The sequence below is a fragment of the Onychostruthus taczanowskii genome, unplaced genomic scaffold (genome assembly GCF_017590055.1).
Source record: "Onychostruthus taczanowskii isolate IOZ18803 unplaced genomic scaffold, ASM1759005v1 scaffold40, whole genome shotgun sequence".
Classification (NCBI taxonomy): domain Eukaryota; kingdom Metazoa; phylum Chordata; class Aves; order Passeriformes; family Passeridae; genus Onychostruthus; species Onychostruthus taczanowskii.
Genome location: NW_024501460.1, coordinates 972,680 through 997,075, shown reverse-complemented (window position 1 = coordinate 997,075; position 24,396 = coordinate 972,680). Strand labels below are relative to the sequence as shown.

At 40.2% G+C, this 24,396-nt stretch overlaps 2 protein-coding genes across 8 annotated transcripts in view; one reads left to right on the top strand and one right to left on the bottom strand.

Annotated features, from left to right (window-relative positions):
- DTNBP1 (dystrobrevin binding protein 1) overlaps nt 1–17,786 on the top strand; it is a 63,775-nt gene extending 45,989 nt beyond the window's left edge. Inside the window, exons 8-10 of the mRNA XM_041413118.1 lie at nt 12,306–12,461; nt 14,339–14,482; nt 16,886–17,786. Coding sequence (XP_041269052.1) covers nt 12,306–12,461; nt 14,339–14,482; nt 16,886–17,133 — 548 coding nt within the window. The 3' untranslated portion in view covers nt 17,134–17,786. The remainder of the gene's footprint in view (nt 1–12,305; nt 12,462–14,338; nt 14,483–16,885) is intronic.
- Nucleotides 17,787–18,525: 739 nt separating this feature from the next.
- Nucleotides 18,526–24,396, bottom strand: part of JARID2 (jumonji and AT-rich interaction domain containing 2) — a 215,706-nt gene continuing 209,835 nt past the window's right edge. For all 7 annotated transcript variants that reach the window (XM_041413111.1, XM_041413113.1, XM_041413112.1 and 4 more), the window contains 3 exons: nt 22,727–22,910; nt 21,136–21,243; nt 18,526–20,416 (listed from right to left, as the gene is read on the bottom strand). In XM_041413111.1, coding sequence (XP_041269045.1) covers nt 20,240–20,416; nt 21,136–21,243; nt 22,727–22,910 — 469 coding nt within the window. In that variant the 3' untranslated portion in view covers nt 18,526–20,239. The remainder of the gene's footprint in view (nt 20,417–21,135; nt 21,244–22,726; nt 22,911–24,396) is intronic.

Sequence of the window (24,396 nt, the reverse complement as noted above, 5' to 3'; positions counted from 1 at the left end):
TGTGTTTTAAAAGGCATTCCAAAGTCTCTGGGCATCAAATATTCAGACTCTCTGATATTGTTTGTAACCCACTTCTCTTAAGCTTTATCTTTTACTTTAAAAATAAATTTTGGTTTTCGTGAGTGTGAATGAAATTTTCCCTGCATGAAGCCAGTGAAATCAAATGTGGTGTCATCCGTTGTAATCTACAGCAGCAGTGAAGAGATGAGAAATATTCTGCCTAAAGTGATTGAAAGTTTAGGTCTTAAAATTCATCATTTTATTTCTGTGTTTGTAACAAATAAATATACTTTTGGTTGCTTTAAAAGGAGGCAGCAAATCTCTTTTGCCATGGAAGTTGGACACTGTTGGGGCTGACAAAGCAGATGTAGGATGACAGGAAGAAAGAGAAGGAAACAGGGCAGATATAATGGTGGCCTGAAGGCAATGGGTTTTTCTCATTGTCATGCCAAATGTGTTGTGAACAAATAATTCATATTTAATAAAGGTCATATTGTGTTCTAATGATACCCTCCTCTAAAATCAGTTGCTGTTTGGATTTCAAGCAGCACGTTATTCCAACTTAGATGTGAAAGAGGAAAAATTGGACACTGAGTAGGATCAGTACACTTTTCCTTATAGTTTATCCTAAATAGTTTATCCTAATGCCTCAAAAATTAGCATTTCCACTTTCTATTTTGGAATCACTATGCAGTAGGGGCTCTTTGAATTGGTCCAGGTATGTGTGGCTATATCTGTTGTAGAGATTGAATGTGTGATTTTTGTTGCTGTACAGAATGATACCTAGTAGAGAGGTGCTGTTTAGAGAAAGAGAGTTAGGAAATTTAGCTTTTTCAGAGATCAGGTGTATGTTTGCCTTGTGGAGAAAATGTGCATGCATTTTGTGAGGTTTAAGGTACTTGTGACTAATTAGTGCTAAATTACTGTGAGGAACAAAATCGAAAATTAGGTTAGCAAGGACTTATACATATTCAGGAGTTAAGGAAAATATTATAAATTAAGTGTTCTGTATTTTTAGGAGGCCTGAAGGTGGATGTTCTTAAGGTGCGTACAAATGGCAGAAGTTGATGGATACAGATGTCGGGGGAAAAAATTCCTCATTTTATACTGTATTGCAGCACTGGCACAAGTCAGTGCTTGCTGTCCCAAGGTGTGGCAGGAGATGCTGAAGACTTTTGTGTCATCCTTGTGCTGGAAGAAAAGAAGGTGGGGGGAGGAAAAGCTGGGAGAGATTTCGTACAGCTGTGTATATTGAAAAGAATCATCTCATAGGAAGTGTATTTTACAGGTTTCACAGTCCTAATGATGCTGACTTCCCTCTTCAGTCAGCCCCGTTCTTTTTTCCCTTCCCCCTTGTAAGTGCTTTTATCAGCTTCCTGAATTTCTGCTTTTTATTCACTCCTCACTGTCACTTTGATGTCTGTGCATCCTTTAGGTGGATTTTCTTTGTTTGCTCAAATAAGATACTGTATCCTAGGTGTCATCTGTCAGGTCGTTTTCACTGTAGGCATAGGCTTTAGTCACTGATGGTCACAAAGCAGGATGTGCTTCCTCACTCAAACTCAATTGTTCCTGCAGCCTCTTGGGATTTTTTTCTGCCAGAGAAGCTTCATTAGGGTCAGTTTTACTGTACTGGCTTTTTGTTTGTGGTGTTTGGTTTCAATAAGGCAAAGCCTTCTTTGCCTCTTTTAAATTTCTTCCTCCCTGTTAGTATTGTTTTTTCTCCCCACAACTTGTTTAATCTCTACCAGGCTGGAGAAATCCAGGATGAAGGATCATATCTCATTTGTTATCTCTTTTGAACAATCTGTCAGTTGCCCTTCTCCTCTCCCTCTGCTCCATTGTCATTTCTCTTCCTTTGTATCTCCTTTCCTTTCATATTTCTTGTGTTTAATGCTCCACTGAAGCATCAGTAACATCACCCACCTGCTCCACCCTCTCCCTTGCTGCAAGGGTGTCTCTCTTTTTGTTGCATGTATTCATTGAGGTGTTGGGTCAAGTAACTGAGAGACCTAGGAATTTTTGTCATGTTTTAGTGGTAACAATTCCTCCCAATGAAAAGCAGGTGAAAAACTGAACATCAAATAAGACAAAAGTCTTAGCTATTAATTGTGCTCTTTCTTTGAGAGTGCAGGTGTCCTGGTTAGTTACGTTAACCACTGGAACTTGTCTAGTTATATGTAATGCTAATAAATTACTCTGATTATTTCCATTAGTCTGTTTATTTCTATGTATTAAATTAATAATTCCAAATAATCTATTAACCTAATGATGTTACAATCTTAAGGCACACGTGAGAAGAGACCTGCTAGTTTTTGTACTACCTTTAAACCAGCCTACTCCAGTACTTGAAATATTAATGATGTGCTTCTTTAAATCAGTTTGATTTGAATAGCAAATTTTGTAATCAATTTATCTGTTACTGCAAGCTAAACCAGAATAAGCATAAGTTTAAAATTATGCTGTTGATTCATGCCTAGTGCTGCCATTGATGAATTAATGACTAAACAGCAAAAATAGTTTTGAGTGAACACGGTTGCAGTTGCAGCTTTAGCTGGACCTGGCAATGTGGTGGCTGCTGGTTTTACACCTGGTGTCACTTCTGTGCCAGGTTCAGGGGGACAGATGATGTCTGATCCTCCATAAAAACAGTCAAATAATCACACACCTCCAGAAGGGTTTTTGTTTTGGAACTGTTGGATCTAGAATTGTTTTTGTTCCCAGCCACCAGTGCTTCCTTGGTGTGGCAGTGCCAGTTTGATCTAGTACCAAAAAATCAGGTTTATTGTTTGGTTGAGTGGTGGTCTGCCTTGACTTTGCCAATATTGATGCACTCATTTAGTCTGGTTGTCTTTAAAGACAAAGCATGGTAAAACTTGCATGTCTGAGGAAAAATATGAAAACTACTGGTATGTTGAGACCTGGTAGCTTCCCTTCTTGTTAGTAGCAAATGTTGGCTACCACATGAAATCCTGAGAGATCTAGATCATTCCTCAGGGTTGAACAAAAGAAGAAAGTGAACGCAGTCATGCACTTTCCTGTCAGAATTTACAAACTCTGAAGAAGGAAGGGTTTTGGTTTTCTTCCTGTGTGCCCATATTGTATGGTTTGCTCCTCAAGGTTTGCCCTTAAATCCTTTAGAAAGCAAACAGACATGTCAAAATTCCAGAAACTGTTCTGAATTGGCAGCAGAAATATGGAAGGGCTTTGGTGCTATAGATAAAGATGACCTTTAGTCTACCTTCAGTGTAGCAAGTTTGAACACTTTGGAAGATGGCACAGAAATAAATCAGCAAGCCAATGGGAGCAGATCATCTTTCAAGACTTTTTTTTTTTTTCTCCTTCAAAAGATTTATCTCAAATATTTTTCAAGTTTATCAAAAGATAAACTTGGAAGTTCTGTCAGGGCTGGTTTTTTTTTTTTGTTACAGGCTGTTATTTCTCAGCTATAGACCATTTAATCTATAAAAAATGAAGAAGCAAGTGGAATTGGCTGTGAGTATATGAAAACTAGATGCATAGGAAAAAGCTTAAAAGGTTTCATTAAAAATTTAAAACTCAATGTCCTTTCCTTAAAACTGACACACTGAATATTGCCTTACCTCTGAATCACACCCCATGTGCTAACTAAACTGGTTTTCACATTTTAATTTTAAAGATAAAAATGTTCAGTGGAAAAAACACTCTGTATATTTCTGCACTTAATGTCAGATGCCCTGTTTTTTGCTATATAATACCTTTCCATAGCAGAAAATGAGGAATTTTGACTGTGAAAATATAGTCATATATTCTGAAAACAAGGCTTTATGTGCAGCCAGATTGTTCTGTTTGAAATGTAGTATCATTTTTGTTTTGGTTGTCTTCCTTTTATTGTGCCTATATAATTGTTACTGTCCTGTTGGCTGAATTTAAAAGCAACCCATTGATTGAAAAACACTTTTAAAGAAACTATTATAATGTATCTTGAAGAGATCTGTCTTACAGTGTTATAAAAAGTACGGAAAAAACATGCCATTGCTAATGTTGCAAATTGGCTTTACTAGCAAATAACACTGGTACATGTTCCTTTTTTAAAAAGAATGATGGCATCTTTGCTTTGCATTTGAGAATAAATATGGATTTTTAAAATAATCTGGTCTGTCATAACTCATACTCCATGTGTAATGAATATGGAGGACTGCATGTAATTTGAAATTCCTCAGCTAGTAGCACATCTCTAATAGCTGTCTGTTAGCAAATGAGTCCCCTCGTGTTTGGATGCTCCTGGATGCGGGTTTGTTAGAGGGAATGCTATTTCAGATATTGTTTCACTAATGATATCAAACAAAAGTGTTTGCTCATCACTAGGATTTCTAAAGAAAATCTGTAGTGTGATTCATTTGGGATGTTAATCAAACAGTGTTGAACTGGACTAGATTTGTAATTTAATGGTTCTTTTTCTAAGAAATAAGCTCAGCATTAATTGCATGAATGAATAGCAAATTTTTTTGCTTGCATTGGAGAAATTGTTTTGACAGAAATTGAATAGGAAATAGCCTGAGTTGTCAAGAAAAAATAAATATTTCAAGCATGTTGTGTGCGCTACTGATGTAATTATTGTCTTATGGTCTTTGTAAAATATTTCTATTTAAAATATGTCAATATGAAATTTTGACATAAACAAATAAGGCTTCTTCTACCTGTGGGAGTGTTACTTCACTGGTGGTCCTGCAGTTTTGACTACGTGAGTATTTAGTTTAATTTGTACAGTTTCTCACCTGTGAATTAGCTTAAAATAGAAAGAAGGAAAGAAATTGCAAGTTCAGAAGCAGCCACCAAGATTAGAGGGATGGAGCATGTCCCCTGCTAGGAAAGATGGATAGAACTGGGATTGTGCAGCTTGGAAAAGAGAAGGCTTTTGGAGTGACCCAATTGTGACCTTCCAGTACCTGGAGGGAGCCTGCAGGAAAGACAAGGCAAGAAAGATGAGGAGTGACTTTTTACAAGAGCATGTAGTGACAGGACAAGGAGCAAAGGATCCAAACAGAAAGAGAGTAGGTTTAGATTTGATGTTAGGGAAAAATTCTTTACTGCAAGGGTGGTGAGACACTGGAACAGGTTGTCCAGGGAAGTTGCAAATGCTTATTCCTTGGAAGTGTCCAAGGCCAGGTTGGATGCAGCTCTGAGTAACCTGGTCTAGTGGAAGGTCATGGCAGAGGGTTGGAACTAGATGATGCCTGAGGTCCCTTCCAGCTCAATCTTTTTTCCTAGAATTTGTTCTATGATTCTGTGATATGTTTCTATCATCTGTTACCAAATATAGTGTACATAATAAATACGGAATGCTTTACTAAGCATGTGAAAAAATAAAATTCTCTTTCAAATAGTTACATTTACATGATTGTTTTGTAAAAGGTAGGTTTTTCCTTTTCTTTTTTCCTCTCCTGTTCTGATTTAGCAGTTATTGGTCATGTTAACCTAAAACTTGTATTAAAATATGTCTTCCAAAAAACCAAAATCCCTCCTCATGTCTAAAATATTTCACTGCCAGTGTAAAGTAAGTGAGGTTAGACTGAACTGTATTGAGACTACAAATCTGCAACTCATTCCTTTTGACTCTGAAGACCTCTAGGACTGTTTGACAGGATCTACCCCTCCCTCCGAAGAGAGGGGTAGAAATTGCATGTTCAGTCAGAAAACTGATTATTCTGAAAGCAGTTTATGGAGTGAAACCCTTACTTTGTTTTAGTTGTTAGGAAAGAAGGCAAAAATTGTTTTGCCTTTACTTTTTGAGGCAAGATTTAGTTCAGCGATCAGTGGTGTTGTTCTGCATGTCTGGAATGGGTAGAGTTTAGGTGAAGAGTAGTTCCACTGCAGCAGGAGTTTGGAGCTGGGTGTTGTTCTTAAGGACAAGTAAAAGCTGATACCTGCCAACTGATTTGCCATGTCGTGGAACCCATGTTTTCAACCTGTGCACTATGTGTTGTGACAGCAGAACAGTATCTCATCATTAATTTACATGTCTGCACATGCACATAATTTCATCTGGAAGGCAAATAGCTCACAGCTGTGCAAAGGTTAAGATTGGCACTATTCTTGTAGCAGCAGAAGCTGCTTGCCTGTCTTTGGAAGCCTTCTAATTCCAAAGCAAGAGTCGTTATCTTTTTTGGAATGGAAAATAGTCATTAAATTGTTCGATAGATCAATTTGTACTCGGACGATGGGATGTTATTAATCTTATTTGGGACAGTTTCATGGACCTTTGGAAACATTAATAGAATGCTGCAGTGCCATGTTTTGTACTTTAAGTACTTTGGGTTTAGATTTGCTATCGATTCCTTTTTTCCATTTGAAAATTAGTAGTTTTGAGGTAAGTCTGAAAAAACAGTAATTGGAGAGCATATGCATTAAATACTGCATTTCATGACAGTAGAATTGTGCTGAATCATTTGAGCTGTTTTCAGGTGCAGTTTCTGTAATAGTGGGATTTTTCATCAGTGTGTGGCTAAATTTTAAAGCCAGATCATCTTCACAAATAAACTTAAATGTACTGAAGGTACATGTGACATTGTCAAGTTTATTTATAGTGGAAATGCAAACTTTGCAGCTCACTAACTGAATTATTTTTCTTACATACTTTAGATGGAGGGTGTATAGGGAGGGAGGAAACAAAGGGGGTGAACTCAGATGCTTGCTGCTTTTTTTTTTGCCCTTTTTTTTTTTTTTTTTCTTTTTGCTTTTTTTTGTTACTTCTGCACAAAGGTTCGGCTTTCAGCTTAATGTTATCCTTCCCTCCTTCCTTTGCAAGTCACTTTTTATTCTCTTTCACTGGGGTAGGAATCTGACTAAACGATAAATCAGGGAGGTAGAAGACCCTGTTGCTGACAGAGCCTGTCCTGGTGTAAGCTGAGGAAGGGTTGTGGTACTCACATCCGTCTGACGTCATGTTGCTAAATTCTGTCTTCTAGAAAGACACATGTTGTCATTGAACACCAATGACCATAAAGGACATTGAACCAGAAGAGTGGGAGATGGTGGATTGCAGATTCGTTAACCCAGGAGGAGACAGGCACGTGCCTGAAGGAGAGAATTCCCCTCCAAAGCTTTTGCTGTAACATTTCCATGCTTTGCATGACATGAAGCAAGTGTGGAAAAACCCCATCCTTAATCTGCCATAGAACAGTATATCTGTGGTGATTTTGACTATAGTTAAAACCAATTAAAATTATTCTAGAGTCATTCCTGCTTGCCACATTTGCAGGCATAAAAATTTGTCTGCTCCTAATTTTTTTTAAAAATTGAGAAATAGGCAAATGCACTCAAGTTTTAGGGTGTTTTTAGTGGCAAATGAACTGGGCAAAAATTTGTGAACCGCAGCAAATCTAGTTCTAAAATGAGACTCCATTATAGAGTGGGTCACCTTGCAGAGCAGTCCTCTCAGCCTGGTGTATTTTTAATCACAAATGTGATTTTAATTTTTTTTTTTAAATCCTAGATGTATTTACATTTTTAGGACTCAATTTGTGCATTTGCTCTTTGGTGGAGCATATATTTAGTGTCTCAACTATGATGATTTCCTCGTAGCCAGATAAAGGTTGGAGTTCTGTGGAAACCTTTTCCCAAGCTGTTTCCTGTCACATTGGTTGGAAGCTGCTTCTTCCTCCAGGTGCTGCATTAGTAACTGGAATCCTGCTGTACACAGGCACCTATTTTCTGTGGTTTGTTCTGATATTTATTTAGGCTTATCCTTTATATTTCAGGTTTTTCAAGTAAGCTTTTTTTTTTTTTTTTTGTTTAAAGAGAATTTTTAAGGTAAGCCAACTTGTTGAAACTGCTTGCTGGGAAATGTTAAAAATTATCTCTCTGCACTGGTAAAACCTCTGCTTTTCTTGACAAGAGTTTTCATATTCTGATGCAATCTATAAAAACCCTAGTTAGGTATTATCAAGAAGTACGTACGGTCATTTTTAATAACTGACTTTTTTTTTTATAATCTTAATTTTAGTAAAACATTTCTTCATGAAAGTGCAGGCTTTAGAGAGTTGGCAGACAGTAAATCTCATTTGGATCAGTGGGGTTTTTTCCAAACACAGATCTTTCTGTCATTGAGCGAAATCCTGACTTCACATTCTAGTGAATTTTTAAAATTGTAATTATTTGGCTATATCTTTAGCAAAACCAAATTGCTTTGTAAAGAGACTATTAAATGCAAGTTTAAAAACACCTAGGACTTGTAGTTTTTGCTTGTTTTCCTTTCATTCTCCTGTGGAAGAAAGACTGTGTGCACCTAGGTCACTTTATTTTTTTCCCCCGAGTTTTGCCAACACACTCTCCCCACCTGTCAGCAAACTATAGTGCAAGAGTGCTCTGCACATCCTCCCTTATAGCATCAACATGTATTCTAAGTTCTGTCAAGAATAATTTAAACATTTTTGAGGAAAACTGCATCCTTTGAAGCACTCCCTGGTGCCTTGTCTTCCTTTGATATTTTTAGTTGAAAAGGTCTGCAACGAGGCAGTTTGCAGTATAGGTTGCTAAGTCATGATGCACTCAGAAAGCTGCTTTGGCTGTCTGCCTTCCATTGTCTGCTTTTATGATTCTACTGTTCTGATTTCTGAAGGGTTTTGGTTGTTCAGTGAGTAGCCAGCCTACTGATAGGTTTTGACAATCTCACACGGTGCTCCCGCAGCTGAGTGATGATGTTACAGTCTGGATGGATGCGCGGCAGGATGGGCAAATGACCGCCTGGGTGGGAGGGTGGTGCTTTGTGGGTCATTCCCTACCTGGGGATGGGGCCAGAAGCCAGAGCTCTGGCCCCATCCCCAGGTAGGTCCCAGAGGAGAAGATGGAAGGCTCTGGCACCGGGCTTGGAGATGACCCTGGCTCCGTGGAAAAACCCTGGGGGTGCCATGGGCAGCGAGCCAGGTGCCAGCCTGCAGCACATCTGGCAGCAGGGAAGGCCACAGCACCCCGGGCCGTGTGACTGGGAACGTGGCCAGGAGTTCAAGGGAAGGGATTATCCTCTACCCAGCGTGTCTTCATGCCATGTCCAATTTCAAGCTCTCCCAGCACAGGAGGAACATCAAAAACCAGCAGTGAGTTCAGTGAAGGGCTGCTTGAAGGTTTGATATCTGTAGCAAAAGCAAAAAAACCCCGTAAAGAATGTGTGCATGCATTTTATGGTCTGGTTGGATGAGTCTACAAAAAGCGAATGAACTGTGGAGGGAGAAAAAAGGGGCATTTTTTTGTGTTCTCTGTGTCTTTCTCTCTTTAGACCAGATGCATTTATGGGTTCTACGTCACATGAGATGTAAAGTTACATAATAAATTAATTGAAGGGAAGTAAACTGGTTGTCCATGAAAGCACCAAAAAGCCATCCATTTGGACAACTTGACATCTTTCATGTTGGGTCTAAGGGATGTGGTAGCCATGTAAACACCCTGTTTTTTTCAGTTGCTGATTTTTTACTTTTTAATTTTAATTTTTTTTTTTAAGTCACTCTTCCAGCTTATTTGGGAAATCTGTTGTGCATAGCTGGAATATGTTTTAGATTAAAGCATTAAATGGTCAGTTTGGGTGCATAGACGCTTTGGGTACTCCAGCAGAATTTGAATTTGTAGGAAGTGTCAGCCAGGCCTAGGAGTGATACCAGGAAATGGTGTCCTCTACACTTGAGGTGTATGGCTACAGGCTATTGTCATTTGTTCCTTTGGAGTTTGGATTCTCCTGGTGTCCTGTTCAAACACTGAAGATATGGGGCAGAGGTGTCAGGCTGTGGGTTGTACCCTGAGGTGAGCAGGGTGAGCTGTGGGGCTGTTCCTCAGCATGGTGCAGAAGGCTGTGCCTCAGCACTCGAGTGTTCACTTTTTTAGAAAAAAATTTGCCTACTGTTAGTGTCTGCTCTCTTAAAAGTCATAGCTGGTGGGGAATTAGTCATCTTTTATTTGGGTTATTGTGGCAACTCCTGTATGTCTGCATCGAATTGTGCATTAGCGTTTTCTGTGTAGTCTGTCTTTTTTCTGTGCACAGCAGTGTGATAGAGATATAGGTGCCATTGCTAATTGAAAAGTACAGTTTTAGGGTGAAAGTCAAAATACAATAGTGTTTTAAGTGTGCCAATTCTCAGTTTGCATCCTGGAGGAATTCATATGAGCAGTGTATGATGGCATATGGATGATACTCTTGTCTTTCTTGGAACTCCTTTGGTTCTGTGTCTGTTCAGTGTTTTATAAACTACATTTGGCTTAGGGAAAATGTAATTCTGAGCAGCTCTGTGAAAGAACAATGCACCTGTTTTCTTTGGTTTCATGTTTGACGGTTGGCTTCACATCCCGTCCTTAGCATTTCTGACAACAAACACAAGACCCAAATGCAGCAGTTTGGTTTTGCTTAGCCAAGCATCTCTTACTACACCTGGCAGGGCGTGAAATCGTGCAGCAAGGTTCTAGATGTTAACTCTCTACCTGACTTTGGGAGAGCAAGTCTGTGACAGCTCCTCAGCTCACGTGTTTAGAGTTTCCTGTAGAACATGCCAGCACAGCCGGCAGCTGTTGCCATTCAGCTCTGGCCAGTGACAATTTCAACAGTTTACAGGACATTTTAGGCAAAATTTAAAAACAAAGAGCTCAATGTCAAGGAAGAGATTGTATCAAGTCTCACTTGGACGCCATCTCTTTTTTGGGGTTAAAAATATCCTGAACTGCCAATCTAGAGTGCAAAACTGTCAGAATATATTATGAGACAGAAAATTCCCATTGTCTGTGAGAGCCGTTGGTTTTTATTATTACAATTGAATAGCATTTCTGCATCATAGACAATGTTATTAATAATTGCTCATCATCCAGGACTGCAGTAAAGGAGTTGCTCCAGGGGACACGGAGTCATCGTACACCACAGTGTAATTGATAATAAAGACATGTTGCCTTCAGGGAAGATGCATTCTTTTTATACACTGATGTTTTACTTCTGAAATCTCCTTTAAAAAAGAGATTTCTGCTTATTTACTGTTGTTTTAATGAATATCTGGTGTGTCAGTCCAGTTTCCTGGCTTCTTTTGGCATCAACCACAGTTCAGTTGCTTCTGTGTATGATCTGTGACCTTGATGCAGGCAACGGAGTGAATTAACTGCTCTCTGATGTTTTGCCTGGTTTAATAAAACATGTTCTGCTTTTGGCCATAATCTCCATAATAGTAAATGCTTTTAATGAATGTCTGTGTTGTAGAATATCATTAACATAACATTTTTCCTGGAAGACTGACACAATGCTTGTCCTAGAAAACCTTATGTGCCCTTAGCATTTATTCATGTGGATTCGATATTCCAGCTGTGTCTGTCTGGCATGTGAAAGCTTGGACATTTTTCACCCAGTGGTATCTGTTGGAGCTTTCCCAAATGGGCAGAATGGAACAGACCAGCAGCTCTTCTCGCCACCCCCATCCCTTCCATCAGTAGCTCAGCTGGAAAATTCCTTTTTTATTGTAAGCAGAGCACTCATGACACCAGAAAAGTGAACAGAGAACTCTGGGAAAAGGGTTCCAGGTTATATATTCCTCCTAAAAAGCAATTTTTCTGAAGCACGTTCTGACAGTCTGGCTGCAGTCAGTGCTTCAATAGCAATTACATATTTTTATTCTAGAAGATGTTATTCTGCAATAAACAGCACAATTCTTTTCCCCTCTGTCCAGTGTTGAGCAAAACAGAGGGGAAGGAGTTCCTCTAATGATATTCTGTCTAACATTTCCTAATTCTGTCTAACATTTCCTTTGCTGCACAAAAATGTAGGATTCTTTATGGAATTTTTCCATTCTGTCTGGAGGCTGGCAAAGCCAGAATCTCAGGAACACGTGCACATACACACACTTATGTATGTGTAGTTACATGTATGTACATATAAGTGCATATCTATATCTTGACACCTGCATTGTGGTGGAAATGTGCAGCAATATTCAAATGAAAACTATTGCTTTTGTGTGCATTAGGTGCACGTGACTGAAGAAACATCATTTACCTCAGGGGTTTTTTTGCAGGATTCTGAAATCCCAGTTGTTGTTGGACAGTGCTGTCAGGTGTTCCTGTTTATACAACTCAGGAAATTTGCATCTTGCCTCAAGATAAATGGTTCTGACATCACTTTAATGTGAAGGTTATGCTGCGTAATACGGTATTCCCATCCTGGTTTAAAATACAGTTGCAAAGCACAGAGAGCTCCTTTTATTGCAATAACAGTCTGTCAGAATTTATTGAACTGGTTCTGTAGGTTTTTAGTTCTGAGAGCGGGGGGATACACCTGCAATATTTGATTTGTCTGTTTGTTTTATGCTCAGCTGAACTTGATGCTGAACATGCGCAGAAGGTTTTGGACATGGAGCACACCCAGCAGATGAAGCTAAAGGAGCGCCAGAAGTTCTTTGAAGAAGCCTTCCAGCAGGACATGGAGCAATACCTTTCCACAGGATACTTGCAGATAGCAGAGAGGAGAGGCAAGTTGTGAAATGCCTTTTGCACAAAGTCCCGGCTTAGAGAGCATTGTTGAGCGGGCAGAGCCAGCAGTGCTTACAGAGGAAGCATGGCAAAAATATCCAAATTCTTCCTCAGTAGAACTGGAACTTCAGATAAGCCTTTTAAACAAACTTTGTGTCCCAGGGGTACTGGGTATCTTAGAAGATTAGTCAGGCTCTGGTCCTTGTCTGAGGAAACGCAGAGCACTGAACTACATCTGGAACAGCGTTTTTCTCTGCAGCTGAAGAGTGCTTCTATGTAAAAATGTGCATGGGGGCAGCTGCTTTGTCCACTGGACTTCCAAAGCCTGGGATTGTCGTTTGGCAAGGAGATGCCTCAGAAAATTTTGCGAAGTGTAGGGGAAAGTTCACTGTAGCATTTCTGAGCACTTCCCAGGTGGCAGCTATTCCCATTGGGTGTGATTAGACACAGGAGGTCACATTAAGTGCTCTCCTTATTGTGAAATGACACAAGTCTGGCATCTCCAGACCAGTTAAAGCACAAGAATGCCAGAGATTACCGGGAATTCTGTGTGGGAGGTTTCCATCTGTTAGGCCAAAATGCAGGGATTGGTAAGGAAGCCAGTGGGAAATTATGCATTCATGTGGCAGGGAAGAATGTAGATATTCTGTCCCTGCTCCAAGTGCAGTTCTGCTATCATTTGTAATGTCAGAGTGGGGAATACAATCCAAGGTTTCCATTTCTCTGCATGAGTGCTATAAATACTCATCTGCAAGATGCTCTGCATGGGTAGCTAAGGAGAGGTGGGATATGGAAGTCTAAATACATGGTTAGGGGAGGAACTGATTTAGGAGTCCCCTGCATTCTGTACTAGGTTGCCTTTTAGACTAAAAGTGGACATTGCCATGGGCTGACTGGAAACACAGCTCTGTTAGAGTGTTAGGCTGCCTAACATTTGGAACTTCAGGTTTTTAGGATAATGCGGAGCCCAAGTGTGTCAAAGAAACTGTTTTAATGAAAGATTTGGACCTGCAGTACATGTAAAATTGCAGAGCTGTAGCATATTTGAAAAAAAAAATCCCACAATCAAATTACAGAATTTAATTTCAGTTCACCTATGAAGGCTTTCAATAATGTAATTGTTACATTTAGATAAACAAGCAAACTGTTCATTGCAATAATTTGATACTATGCAGCAGGTGGATTTAAATCTCAGTGGCCCTGAACTTACTTGTTTCCTCTTTGCATATTTTGCTGTTCAAGGAAGAAGATGCTCATACAAGTATTTACTTGTACTTCCCTTACAAATTATCAGTACTGTATTGACAGTAATAAGTCATATGCTTGAGTAATTAGTAATGTGAAATACCCATATTGAGGGAAGATACTGGGCATGAGCCTGGGTTTTACAGACTGCTGTAATTTCTTAGATTAACTGAGAGAAGAACAGCTGCTCTCTGTTAACATTAATCCTGGTTTCTGAATTTCTATGACCCTTGTATATTGACATTTAGTGACTGTGTCCTTAAATGTGTTTGCTTTTCTTTAAAAAGACTTCTGGTTGAGAAAATTGAAAAGGAGTGTTCCAAAATGGAAAGTTTCAATCCTTGTGCCTGAGTCCCATCTCAGCTTATTTCTGAGAAGGTTATTGCTATATATACTGCTGCTAAAAATGTTTTGGTTTACAAAAGCAGTAATGGATGTTAGTTTCACAACAAAGATTGCACACCGTGCTCTTGGGTTTGGGTTGAGGTTGCTGCTGAGCAGCTCCTGTGGGCAGGCTCCTTCCATTCCTAAGTTTAATTATTGCTGCTGCAGACAATTAGAGCAGCCTCTGGAGCCTTGGTAGGTAATAACCTCGTGTAGCTGATGGTCAGTTATGCTGTTTCTCCTGCAGAACCCATTGGAAGTATGTCTTCCATGGAGGTGAACGTGGACATGCTGGAGCAGATGGACCTAATGGACATGTCTGACCAGGAAGCACTCGACGTCTTTTTGAACTCAGGAAGCGAAGACAATAATGTGCTGTCTCCCATGCTGGGTATGGTACCTGTAGTGACAGCCTGCTTAGAGACAGTGATAAACCACCAGAACTGCTCTCTTTTGTAATGGGTGATGCTATCTCATAAAACATCACACTTCATGCAGATTGACTGTTCTTCATTAGTGCTTCTCGAAATACTAACATTTAGTTGCTGTACAAGGGAGTTGCTGCAAAACTGTGTGGTATTTCCAGATAATCTCATTTTTCTTACTGCAGCTCCCTATTGTATTCATCAAAGTCTGAATAGGTGATGTTTTACATACTGGCTTGAGGGGAATTTTTCCCAATATAGAGTTAATAGAGGACATTTTGACAAACATCAACAGAAAGCTTGAAGTAATTAGGCTTTTATTTTTAATACTGATTGCTTAGAGTTTGTCCAGAATGTTGCTTGTCAAACTTGGACCAGTTATGTAATGCAAGACCATTGGTGAGAGATACTGAGAGACAAGGTTCAACCCAGCAGTTTACATATACACTGAGAATTAGTGCCTCAATACTGGATCTTTTCCCCACCATGGAAATGTTTTCCTAGTTAAAAACTTAAGTGCTAAAATGCCTTTCCTCAAAAGAGCCAAAATTATTTTTCTTGTGGGAGAGGAGATGAAGCTCCTTTAAAGATCCTTTTGATTTCTTCTGAAAATACAGATTGAAATATCATTATGGAAGTGCTTACAGTACTCCATATGTAAAGGTGATTCACACCTGCTGTGAACATGAAAACTTGTGGTAAATGGTCAAGGCACACTTGTACTAAAGACTTAGGTTTTTGCGTTTCATTGCAAAAACTGAATTGAGTTTGGTGGTTTTGGATAGGCATCCCCTTCTGCGTTATTAAAGCTGATCATCATTTGAGCTTGCCAGTAATTGCAGAATCTAGAACTGTTTTCCCCTTGCTGGCTGTTTGGCAGATGTTGGACCAAGAAGCTTCATGTCTTAACAGCAAACAGTCTCAGCTGGATTATCTAAGGAAGGGCAGAAACTACTTTTTTAACAGTAGATAAATGCATTAGCTTTTGAAAAAATTGCATTCTTTATTTTATGCTGCAATCTAAATATTACAGCACATATAAATATTACAGTACAGTGTCCATACGTGGACATACACTGCAATATAATGTACCTGTGCTGCAATAATGTTCTACCACTGCAAACTTACTGCACTGTAAGTCCCGTGAATCTTGCTTTTGTGGTTCCAGACATTTTATTTCCCTCTGATTAAGGGGTTTTTGTGCTTGTTTTAAGAACCTAGCACCCCAGTATCAAACCAAATATGCAATAGTCTCCATTCTTAGAAAAATGAGATTGGCTTAAAGGTAACTATTTTGCTGTCAGTGGAGAACTGGGTTGTCAGGGCAAGGTTTGTTTGACAATTGGCCTGAACACCACAAAATAAAGGTAAGTTATTAAAATAACTGGTAAAAATGAGAATCAGCTCAAGACATGAAAATGTTTTTAAATTTGCCTTGCTATATAAACATTGCCAGCTTATGGACACTGGTTTCTCAGCATTTCATGACAGTAAGTTAAACTGCAAAATTGAGTTAGCTCTGTCACTCCTGAAAACTCCTTCTCTGTGTGTTGTCTAAATTGATCTAATGCATGCTGGTATACACCACACAAGGCAGGTTCTCTAAAATTTCTAGTGTTAAAATGTAACTCAGGTACTTGAGGAGCAGGCATAGACAGTGTGGTTTGAGCTGCTCTGCGAAGTCTGAGCAGAGGTCAGGTGTAGCTCATATCCATCTGACCCTTCTGAAAAATTGCTAATAAAATTCTTAAGAGAATTTTCTCACTAAAGTTACTCATCAGCTGGAGATGGGTGCTCTGACTATGGAGAAACACTTGTTAGGTATAGGAGAGAAGGAAAAAAGGGCTTTCTTTGGCAATCACATAGAAGAAAGTGTTTAGAAAGTGTTTCCTCATTTTAACTTTTTTGCTGTCCAGAACTGTCCAGGGAAGAGGATCTAATTTTGAAACTTGAACTCTCAAACTGCAAGCAAACACTGTTGCACTGTGTTCCAAGTCTTTTTTACACAGGATATGGAAGAAACAGAGTCTTAAAATCCCACTCCTGTGCACTTGAGCTGGGGTATAGCTCTACCAAAGGATTGCTTTCATGCTGAACTAAATTTGATTTGCTTTTGCATTTTCATTTTTAGTCAAAACTGGTGATGACTCTTATTGTCTGCTTCCTAGTTGTTTGTTTGGTTTTAAATTTCCAATTTGTGTAGTTACACTGAGTTTATTGGGGGGTACTTGGTGTCTTGAGAAAGAAGTGAAACAGCCTGAAAGTGACTCCTTAACCAGCGCTGAGCTGGTGTTGATGCATTGACTTCTCAATGCCCTTGCTGAGCCAGAGCTTGACGGTTGTTGTTGCTGTCGCTTCCCAACTCTCAGGGCCTGACTCCAACACCTACGTGAACGAGATCAGTCTCCAGGTGCCGAGCCAGTCGGAGTTACGGCAGAAACTCTGTTCCCTGTCCTCGACTTGCACCGACTCCGCCAGCCAGGACGCGAGCGAAGGAGAGTCCCCCGTTGTTCAGTCGGATGAAGAGGAGGTTCAAGTGGACACTGCCCTTGCTGCTGTAACTGAGAGAAAGGGTGCTTCAGATGGCAGTGATGAAAGTGACTCTCAAACTAATTGAATCTTAAAACCATATCCTTTAAGAATGTCTTCTGAATGAATGAACAAGTGAATGAAGAGCTTGCCTGTGTAACAATTTGCTAACCAAGCGTTAACAGCCAGATCTTTTTACTTAGTAATACTGCCTTTTTACAAAATTGCCAGTCATGTGGAGGTTGGTTTTTAAAGAAAAAAATTATGCCTAAAGCACACACACTTTAACAGTAGTCTTGGGGCTCAGGGGAGCAGTAAAGCTGTTGTATATACTATGTATAAGAGAATTTAAGGGGAAAGGTAGAAGTTACTTTGACCACTAACCTTTAAATGGCTGATTGAAAGTACTTAAGAGTTGATGTGTAATACTGAACCCAAATTGTTCCTTGCATGTTTTCAGCTGCTGCAAATGAAGATTTAGGATCCAAACCAAAATGAAAAGTTATTTTCTACTCTTTACTACCTACTGTCTGCCTCCTGCCTTTGTCTACTAATGCAGCAGTGTCTACTGTTCTCACACTTCTTATTCAGGACCAACTTAGTTATAGGTGTTAAGGAAAAAATAAGAACCCGAGAAGGAGGAGAGATGCATATGGAAATGTTGCACTCCTTGTGGAGCAGGTATCTTAGCATTGTGTACTTACTCCTCTTTCAAGATAAAATAAAGAATTTCTATTCCAACCATGTCTTTTACTTGATTATCCAGGTATTTTATCCATGACAAGTGAACAGAGGAACCTAACTCAGGAAGAAAAATTATTAGGAGCACCAATGTAATGTGCTTTTCCATGGTAACATCTGTTTGACTACACTAGGGATATAAACCTGAGTTAATTGTTAATTAAGTTTGTGTATTTTAGAAACCTCAGGACCTATAGGCATCATCTCATTCCCATTTTTTCTGCAGTCGTTTTTCTCTCTGAACTTGAGGTCTGACCATGTCTAATGCCTGTTGCTTGTCAAGTCTCATGCTCTGTTTTCAGGGATCTGCTCTCCTTTGAGAAGGCTCCTGGCTCCTGCTCTTCCTGCACAGAGGGAAGGAATGTAATCAGAAACAGTGTAAGTAAAAGGATGAGCTGTGATGTAGATCCCTTCCACAGACCTGCCCTGACAAAGCCAATGGCTGGGAAGAGGGGTATCTCCTTGCTCCTTGCCAGCTGGGCAGTAGCCAGTTTCCTTCAGGTTTCTCCTGTTAGCTGACAAAGTGTTTCCTGATCCCTGTCTGGGAAATGAAGGCTGGAAGCTCCCTACCTACAATTAGAGATTTACTATTCAACAAGGCAGCTGTTAAAAAGAAATTGATCTTGAAGGAGCTTCCTTTACTCTCTCGCTTTCCAGAAGACAGACAAAATGTCCAAAAAAGTTTTGTTTTTTTTATTAAACCTCGTAGTACAAACCTGGAAAGTAAACAAAAAACTGGCAATAAACAACATGAAGTCTTTCCTTACAAGGAAAGAGAGCAGAGCAGCGCTAATAAATTAAATGTCAAACTGTAAGCCATAGTCAGAAGTTTACTGTCAAGAGGGAAAAGTACACAGCAAGGCCATAAAAACCAGACAACCACATTTGAAAACACTTGACTCTGTTTATGTTATTGTTAAATATTCCAAAACAGTTCAGTCTTCTGCAACAACAATCAACAAATTGTATTATAGGACTTTCCTGACAGTCACCACTGGCAAGCTCAGTGCAATATGGGTAGCTACGGTATTGTTGAATTCAATTACGAAACAAAACAGTTTGTGAAAACATTTTCCCTTTTTTATTCCACACATACTGTACACACAACCAGAAAAGGGCAACAGCTACTCCATTATTATTTTTTGTTGTTGTTCAGTGATGTAAGCAGCACTTATAAATGTTACAAGAAAAACCCTGTAAGCATCCAATCCAACCGATGAAGAAAGTGAAACGTAAGGCTTTTCTTCATCTTGTCTCTCTGCCATCCCTCCCCCCACCCCAAGAAAAGGCTCAAGTATTTAAAAAAATTTACAGGCATATGTACAAAAGGTGTGATTTTTTTTTTTTGTTACAACATGAAGAAAAAAATAGACAAGATGAAAGCAAATGCATTTTCACATTCAAAAGAAATATGCAGACTTGCTAGTGGCTCTAAATGTGATCATATAATGAAACAAATTCAAAACAAAATTAATGCTTGACTGTGTAAAGATGTGAAAAACAGCAGTGGAATGGAAATGGAATGTTAGAAAGATTGCACGTCTATGACAAAAGAAGCACTTATGGCTTCAATCACTTTTTTTTCTTTTTTAATCTTTTTTTATTTTTTAAAGGATGCTATTGAAGGGTTTTTGATAAAGTAGCCAACAGCACCAAAAAATAACAGAATGGATTTCCTAATGAAATCAGGCACAGTTTTCCCTCACATAACTCCTCAAGGCAGGCAGTCTTTTTTCCTCCTTTTTTTATTTTTTTTCTAAATTTTTAATTTTTTTTTTTCATTTTATTTTTTTTTTATTTTTTTCCCCTCAAAACAGATGCATAGTGATGTGCTGGTAAAAGAGAACATACTCCAAATCTCCTCCTTTTGCCTACAGTTAGGAAACAAAGTCCATCTTCAGCTGCCATAACCTCCCAAAGAAAGTGTGTATTCTCCAATTTAAAAAATTACAAAACTCATCTTGCTGTGACAGAATAAAAGACAGCCAAAGTAAAGCAATTTCTTTCAAGTTTTTGTCTCCTATCCCTTTTCTCTCTAGAAAAATCTGCTCACATGACCGGAGAACAAATTATAAAACACATCAAACTTTAACCTATTCAAAAAATGGGTTAAAAGCCTTTTTTTCACAGTTACTAAAAGGCTTTTTATTTTTTCAGCCATAGGGACAATACAAATTTGTATTTTATCAGCCCCTTGCCGGTTTTAAAACAGTGAACATACGGCAGTTTAAAAAAATCAGACTGCTGTATCTATCTAGTCTAAGTACAAAAAAAAAAAAAATTTCAACAGTTTAATGCTAAAACAAAATTAGTTCTCTAAAACCAGAAGAAAATCTTCTTTAGAGCTAGTGCAAAGACAGCTTGTATTCTACAGCAAGTACTCCAAACTATGGTATAATAATTACAAAAAATATATATAAATTGACAAAATGAGAGTGTTGGCATCTTCAGGATTAACTTGAAGCACTTTTGGATGAACTGGAGGATGAAAGCCTAGATGATGGCACGTCCACTGTTGCTCTCTTACGAGGTCCTCTTTTTGGTGTAGGCTTGCTGATACAGTTCTCAATGCTGCCATTTTTACCAGATACTTTTCCACAGATTTGATTGACAAGACTGATTATTTGTTCCTGTTCAGGAAGTGGGAAAAACAAAACACAAATTAGCATCTCCTCTTCCTTCAGAGTCACTTAAACAGGAGTGCAATGGAGCGCTCAGAAATGCTGGGAAGCTCCACCTTAAAAAGCCGCTTGTACCGACAGCAGCTGAAGTGTCATTGCTCCCACCGCTCTGCTCTTCACCTTTGGGGCCAAGTCCCCTCACAGCTAAAGACATGGAGCCTCAGCCCAGAACCCAGGCACAGGACTAAGTCCCCATCTTGAGTTCTGGGATTATTCATCATCGCATTTGCTTGGCACCGTTACTGCACCTCTCATCTGCACGTGCTCTGCAAGTTTGCCCTAAAGGGGATCATGCTGGACTGGAGTAAGTCCACAGAACTTCCAGTTACCAACAGAGGAAAGGTATTCCAAAGTACAGAATTAACCATAGCATAACCAGTGAAAGCAAAGCCTCATGTTTCATCCCAAAGCATCAAGTGGCTTCTTATGTTCTGTGGGCACATATTCATGGAATTTATGCTTCAGGTTTCATCTGTGTCATCATGTTCCCTTTATTATTTTTTTACTTAAATCATAATAAAGCATCTTCTTCCCACATCAAAACCAAAAACCAAGACAAACCCCCAAACCCAAGACCATTTTCCTGAGGCCTCAGTAGGACAAAGGCAGAGTGAAGTCCTCCCAAAAGGGGTACCCAGCCCCTGGCCCCGGGGCGGTGTCACGCTCACCTCATCGTAGCGGTACATCATCTTCAGCCCCCGGCATGACTTTTGCTTCTCCACGTGCCGCAGGGCACACTCCAAGCAGAAGACAACATTTTCATTCTCCTGTACAACCTACGTGAAAGAGCAGAGATGGGGGAAGAAGTGCAGTTAAACTCCAAACTACCTGTGTTCTCCACACAGTATTCAATTATGGCCTGAATTACTACACCTGGATGTTACTACAAAGTGTGAAGCACAATGTGAAATCATTCAGGATGTGCAATAACTAGTAAGAAAAAAATCTCTTTTAGAGTGCTAATGTTGGCAAATATATCTATAATTTTAAAATCCCTCCACCAATAGTAATGAAGGCTAAATCCAAACAGTACATGCATTTATTAGCATCTCCTATGCAGTCCTAAAGATCTCCTGAAAGGAGTAGTTTCCCATTACTTAAAATGCTGCCTTGAACAAGGATGTAATGAGCTTAGCCACAGGATTCCTCAACTACTGTCTTGTTCAGCAGAGGTGACATTTGCTCAGCTGGCTGCCTGCCAGGCCTGCACACTCAGCTTGCAATTTAACAACCAAGTTGGGATTTTTTTATCCACAGCTACTGTTAAAGAGTGACAGACAAAAATCCTTCCCATGATTAAACTTACTCCAGAGCAAATGGACCAGAAGGTCCATTAAGAGGTTCTGGGTAGTATTTTTGGGGTTTTTTTTCAAATAAACTCCTTTTAAAGTTACTTCAAACTAATGCTACTTAAAAAGTGGTCTAAAGACATGTATAAACTCAGCATATTTTATCCTAGGGAGGGAAACAGCTGCATCTGATTATATGCAGTTACATTTCATTTCCATTAAAAACCAAACATCTATAACCAAAAAAATCCCCAAAAGATGACAAAGAACTCCCAAACTTAAAGGACTGAATATAGACTCACATGCACTGCATTATGTTTATTTGAATACCTGTTCTTGGATTAAAATGGTATAGAAGGTTGTGGAAGGGGCTTCTGGTTTTTTTAATGGAATTGCTGTGTTTGTAGGTGTTCTGCATACAGCTCTAAGCCTGGAAGTGCCACCGCAGTGGTCAGCACACCTTCAAAAGCCAGTAGGCATTTCCCTCTTAAAAGACAGAATGTTTATGGGCTATTTTTGGACAGGGTGGCAAACAGATTGATGGATGGGATACATCTCCCCTGCAGTTTGGTTTGCAGGGACATTGTCTTGGCACGGGCTGTGGCTGCGTGCCTGAGGCTCATGGCATGTGTGTGAGCTGAGACCTGCTCTGTCACAGCTTACTGCTGCTGACAACCTGCAGGTGCCTTTGTTAGCCCTCCAGTGCAGTGCAAACATCTCTTAGGTGTCTGAGGGCACTGGTTCATCCCTTCTGGCAGGGTGGGAAGCCAGCTGACCCCGTTGTCTTCTGTCACCAATGGCCAAGGCAGTAAATGCCACATCAACACCTCTGTGTCTTGCATGGAATGCAGGACATGGCTCCGTGGCCATGTGCTGTCTCTCAAATAGATCCTGTATCTATAGCCTATAGATCCCTGGAATGCTAGGGTAGGGGGACAGTACCCCAGGAGTGGCAAAGGATTGTACCCACCATGGAAAGATAGCACAGGTGCTGACAGATCTGACACCTCCTCTCTGACGTTTCTAACTGCAACCACTTTCGAGGCTTTTTCTTGCCATCCACGCCGGTGCTGCTGCTGTCGTGGCTGCCGTAGCGTGCCGAGGAGTGGAGACCGGCCTCGTACAGCTGCCGCCGCTGCCTCAGCTCCGTGTCCCTGCGAATGGGGGCACAATCAGACACTGGCACTGCCTCCAGCCACCACAGAGCCACACACAGTCACCCCTTCACCCCGCTCATCACTGAAACCTGAGCTCCACACAGCAAAGCCCTGAGTGTTGTCGGAGGTTGGTGCCATTCCCTAAGCACGGCGGACACAGCCAGCGCCCGGGAAACGCTCGCTGCCTAATTGCAAAAGCTATCTCCGGATTTTAACAGCGACCACTGTATCAAGCCAATGGTTCTCAAACTGCTCCACAGAGAACTGGGGACTGCCGAGGACTTCCTGGAGGTCGATGGTTGCTCGAGCCATGTGGAGAGTCGGGAGCTGTGGTTAACATGACTGTCATTCCTGAAGTTGCCAAAAGCCACCTTGAGGAAGAGGAGCCATGGCTGTCAGGAGTAACAGCCAAGCCTTCATCAGGAGGCAGAGATGAACCAAGGACCTGCTGCCATAAGGTGCTTCAGGCAGGAAAGGGGGAGCAGGGCAAGTGACTATGCCAAAAGACGAAGATCTTGCTGTACACCCAGGGAAAAAGAAGGAGATGTCAATAAAGGACAACCACCAAGCCCTCCGGCTGCCCTTCACCCACGGCATCTCTAAGGCGGACCATACCTCCTGTGCTGAACTCTACAGCTTTAGGAGAGCAGGTTGGGTTGGAGCTGAGTGGAAGACAGAAAGTGTGGAGTGAGCTGAGCAGATGGAAGGGGAGGATAAAAAAGTGCACCACCAGACACAGCTGAAGATGAGTGGAGAGCCAAGCTAAGCAAATGGCACGGGCAAACTGAGCAACCAAGGCATATCAGGAGAAGAGGCAGCAAGAGACACAACAAACAAGCAAAACAAAACAAAGTATAAAAAATATGGTACACTGTTCCACTTCAGATGGCTTTTTTTTTCTTTTTTGCCTTTTTTTTTTTAGATTGTTTTGTCTGGGCTTTTGTTTCCTATAACCAGCCACAGGAAGGATCCATATCCTCCAGTGAATTCCAACCTATGTATAAGAACAAGTTTGAGAACCACTCTGATAAAGGTCGATGTGATGGTCTAAGAGCAAACACCAACATTTGTTTCGCCTTTTGTACTTGCAGACTTCCTCTTCAAGGGGAAAAAAAAGGCACTTGAAAGTGGTTATTCCCACAGGGGAGCCACCTGCAGGTAAAGCAGTCAGCACACCTCTTTGCATTTCTTTCTGAACACTAAACAACACATGGGCTGTTTTCCCCTTCAATATGTCACTGGAAATTTTCCAAATGAGCATGCTAGTTAGTTAAATACAGTTTGTAGACTCCATTCATCAAAACTTTCTTGACATCTCGAGTATCAGTTGTCACAAACTTGAAAGATAGGTAGCAACTACATGGTAGGGAACAAAAGAGAAGATCATTACACAGGAAGCCAGGCAACATCATATTTTCTCACCTATCTTAAGAGAAACCCTGAACAAGTGTCCTTAATGCTAGACAGAAAAAGGAGTGTGAAG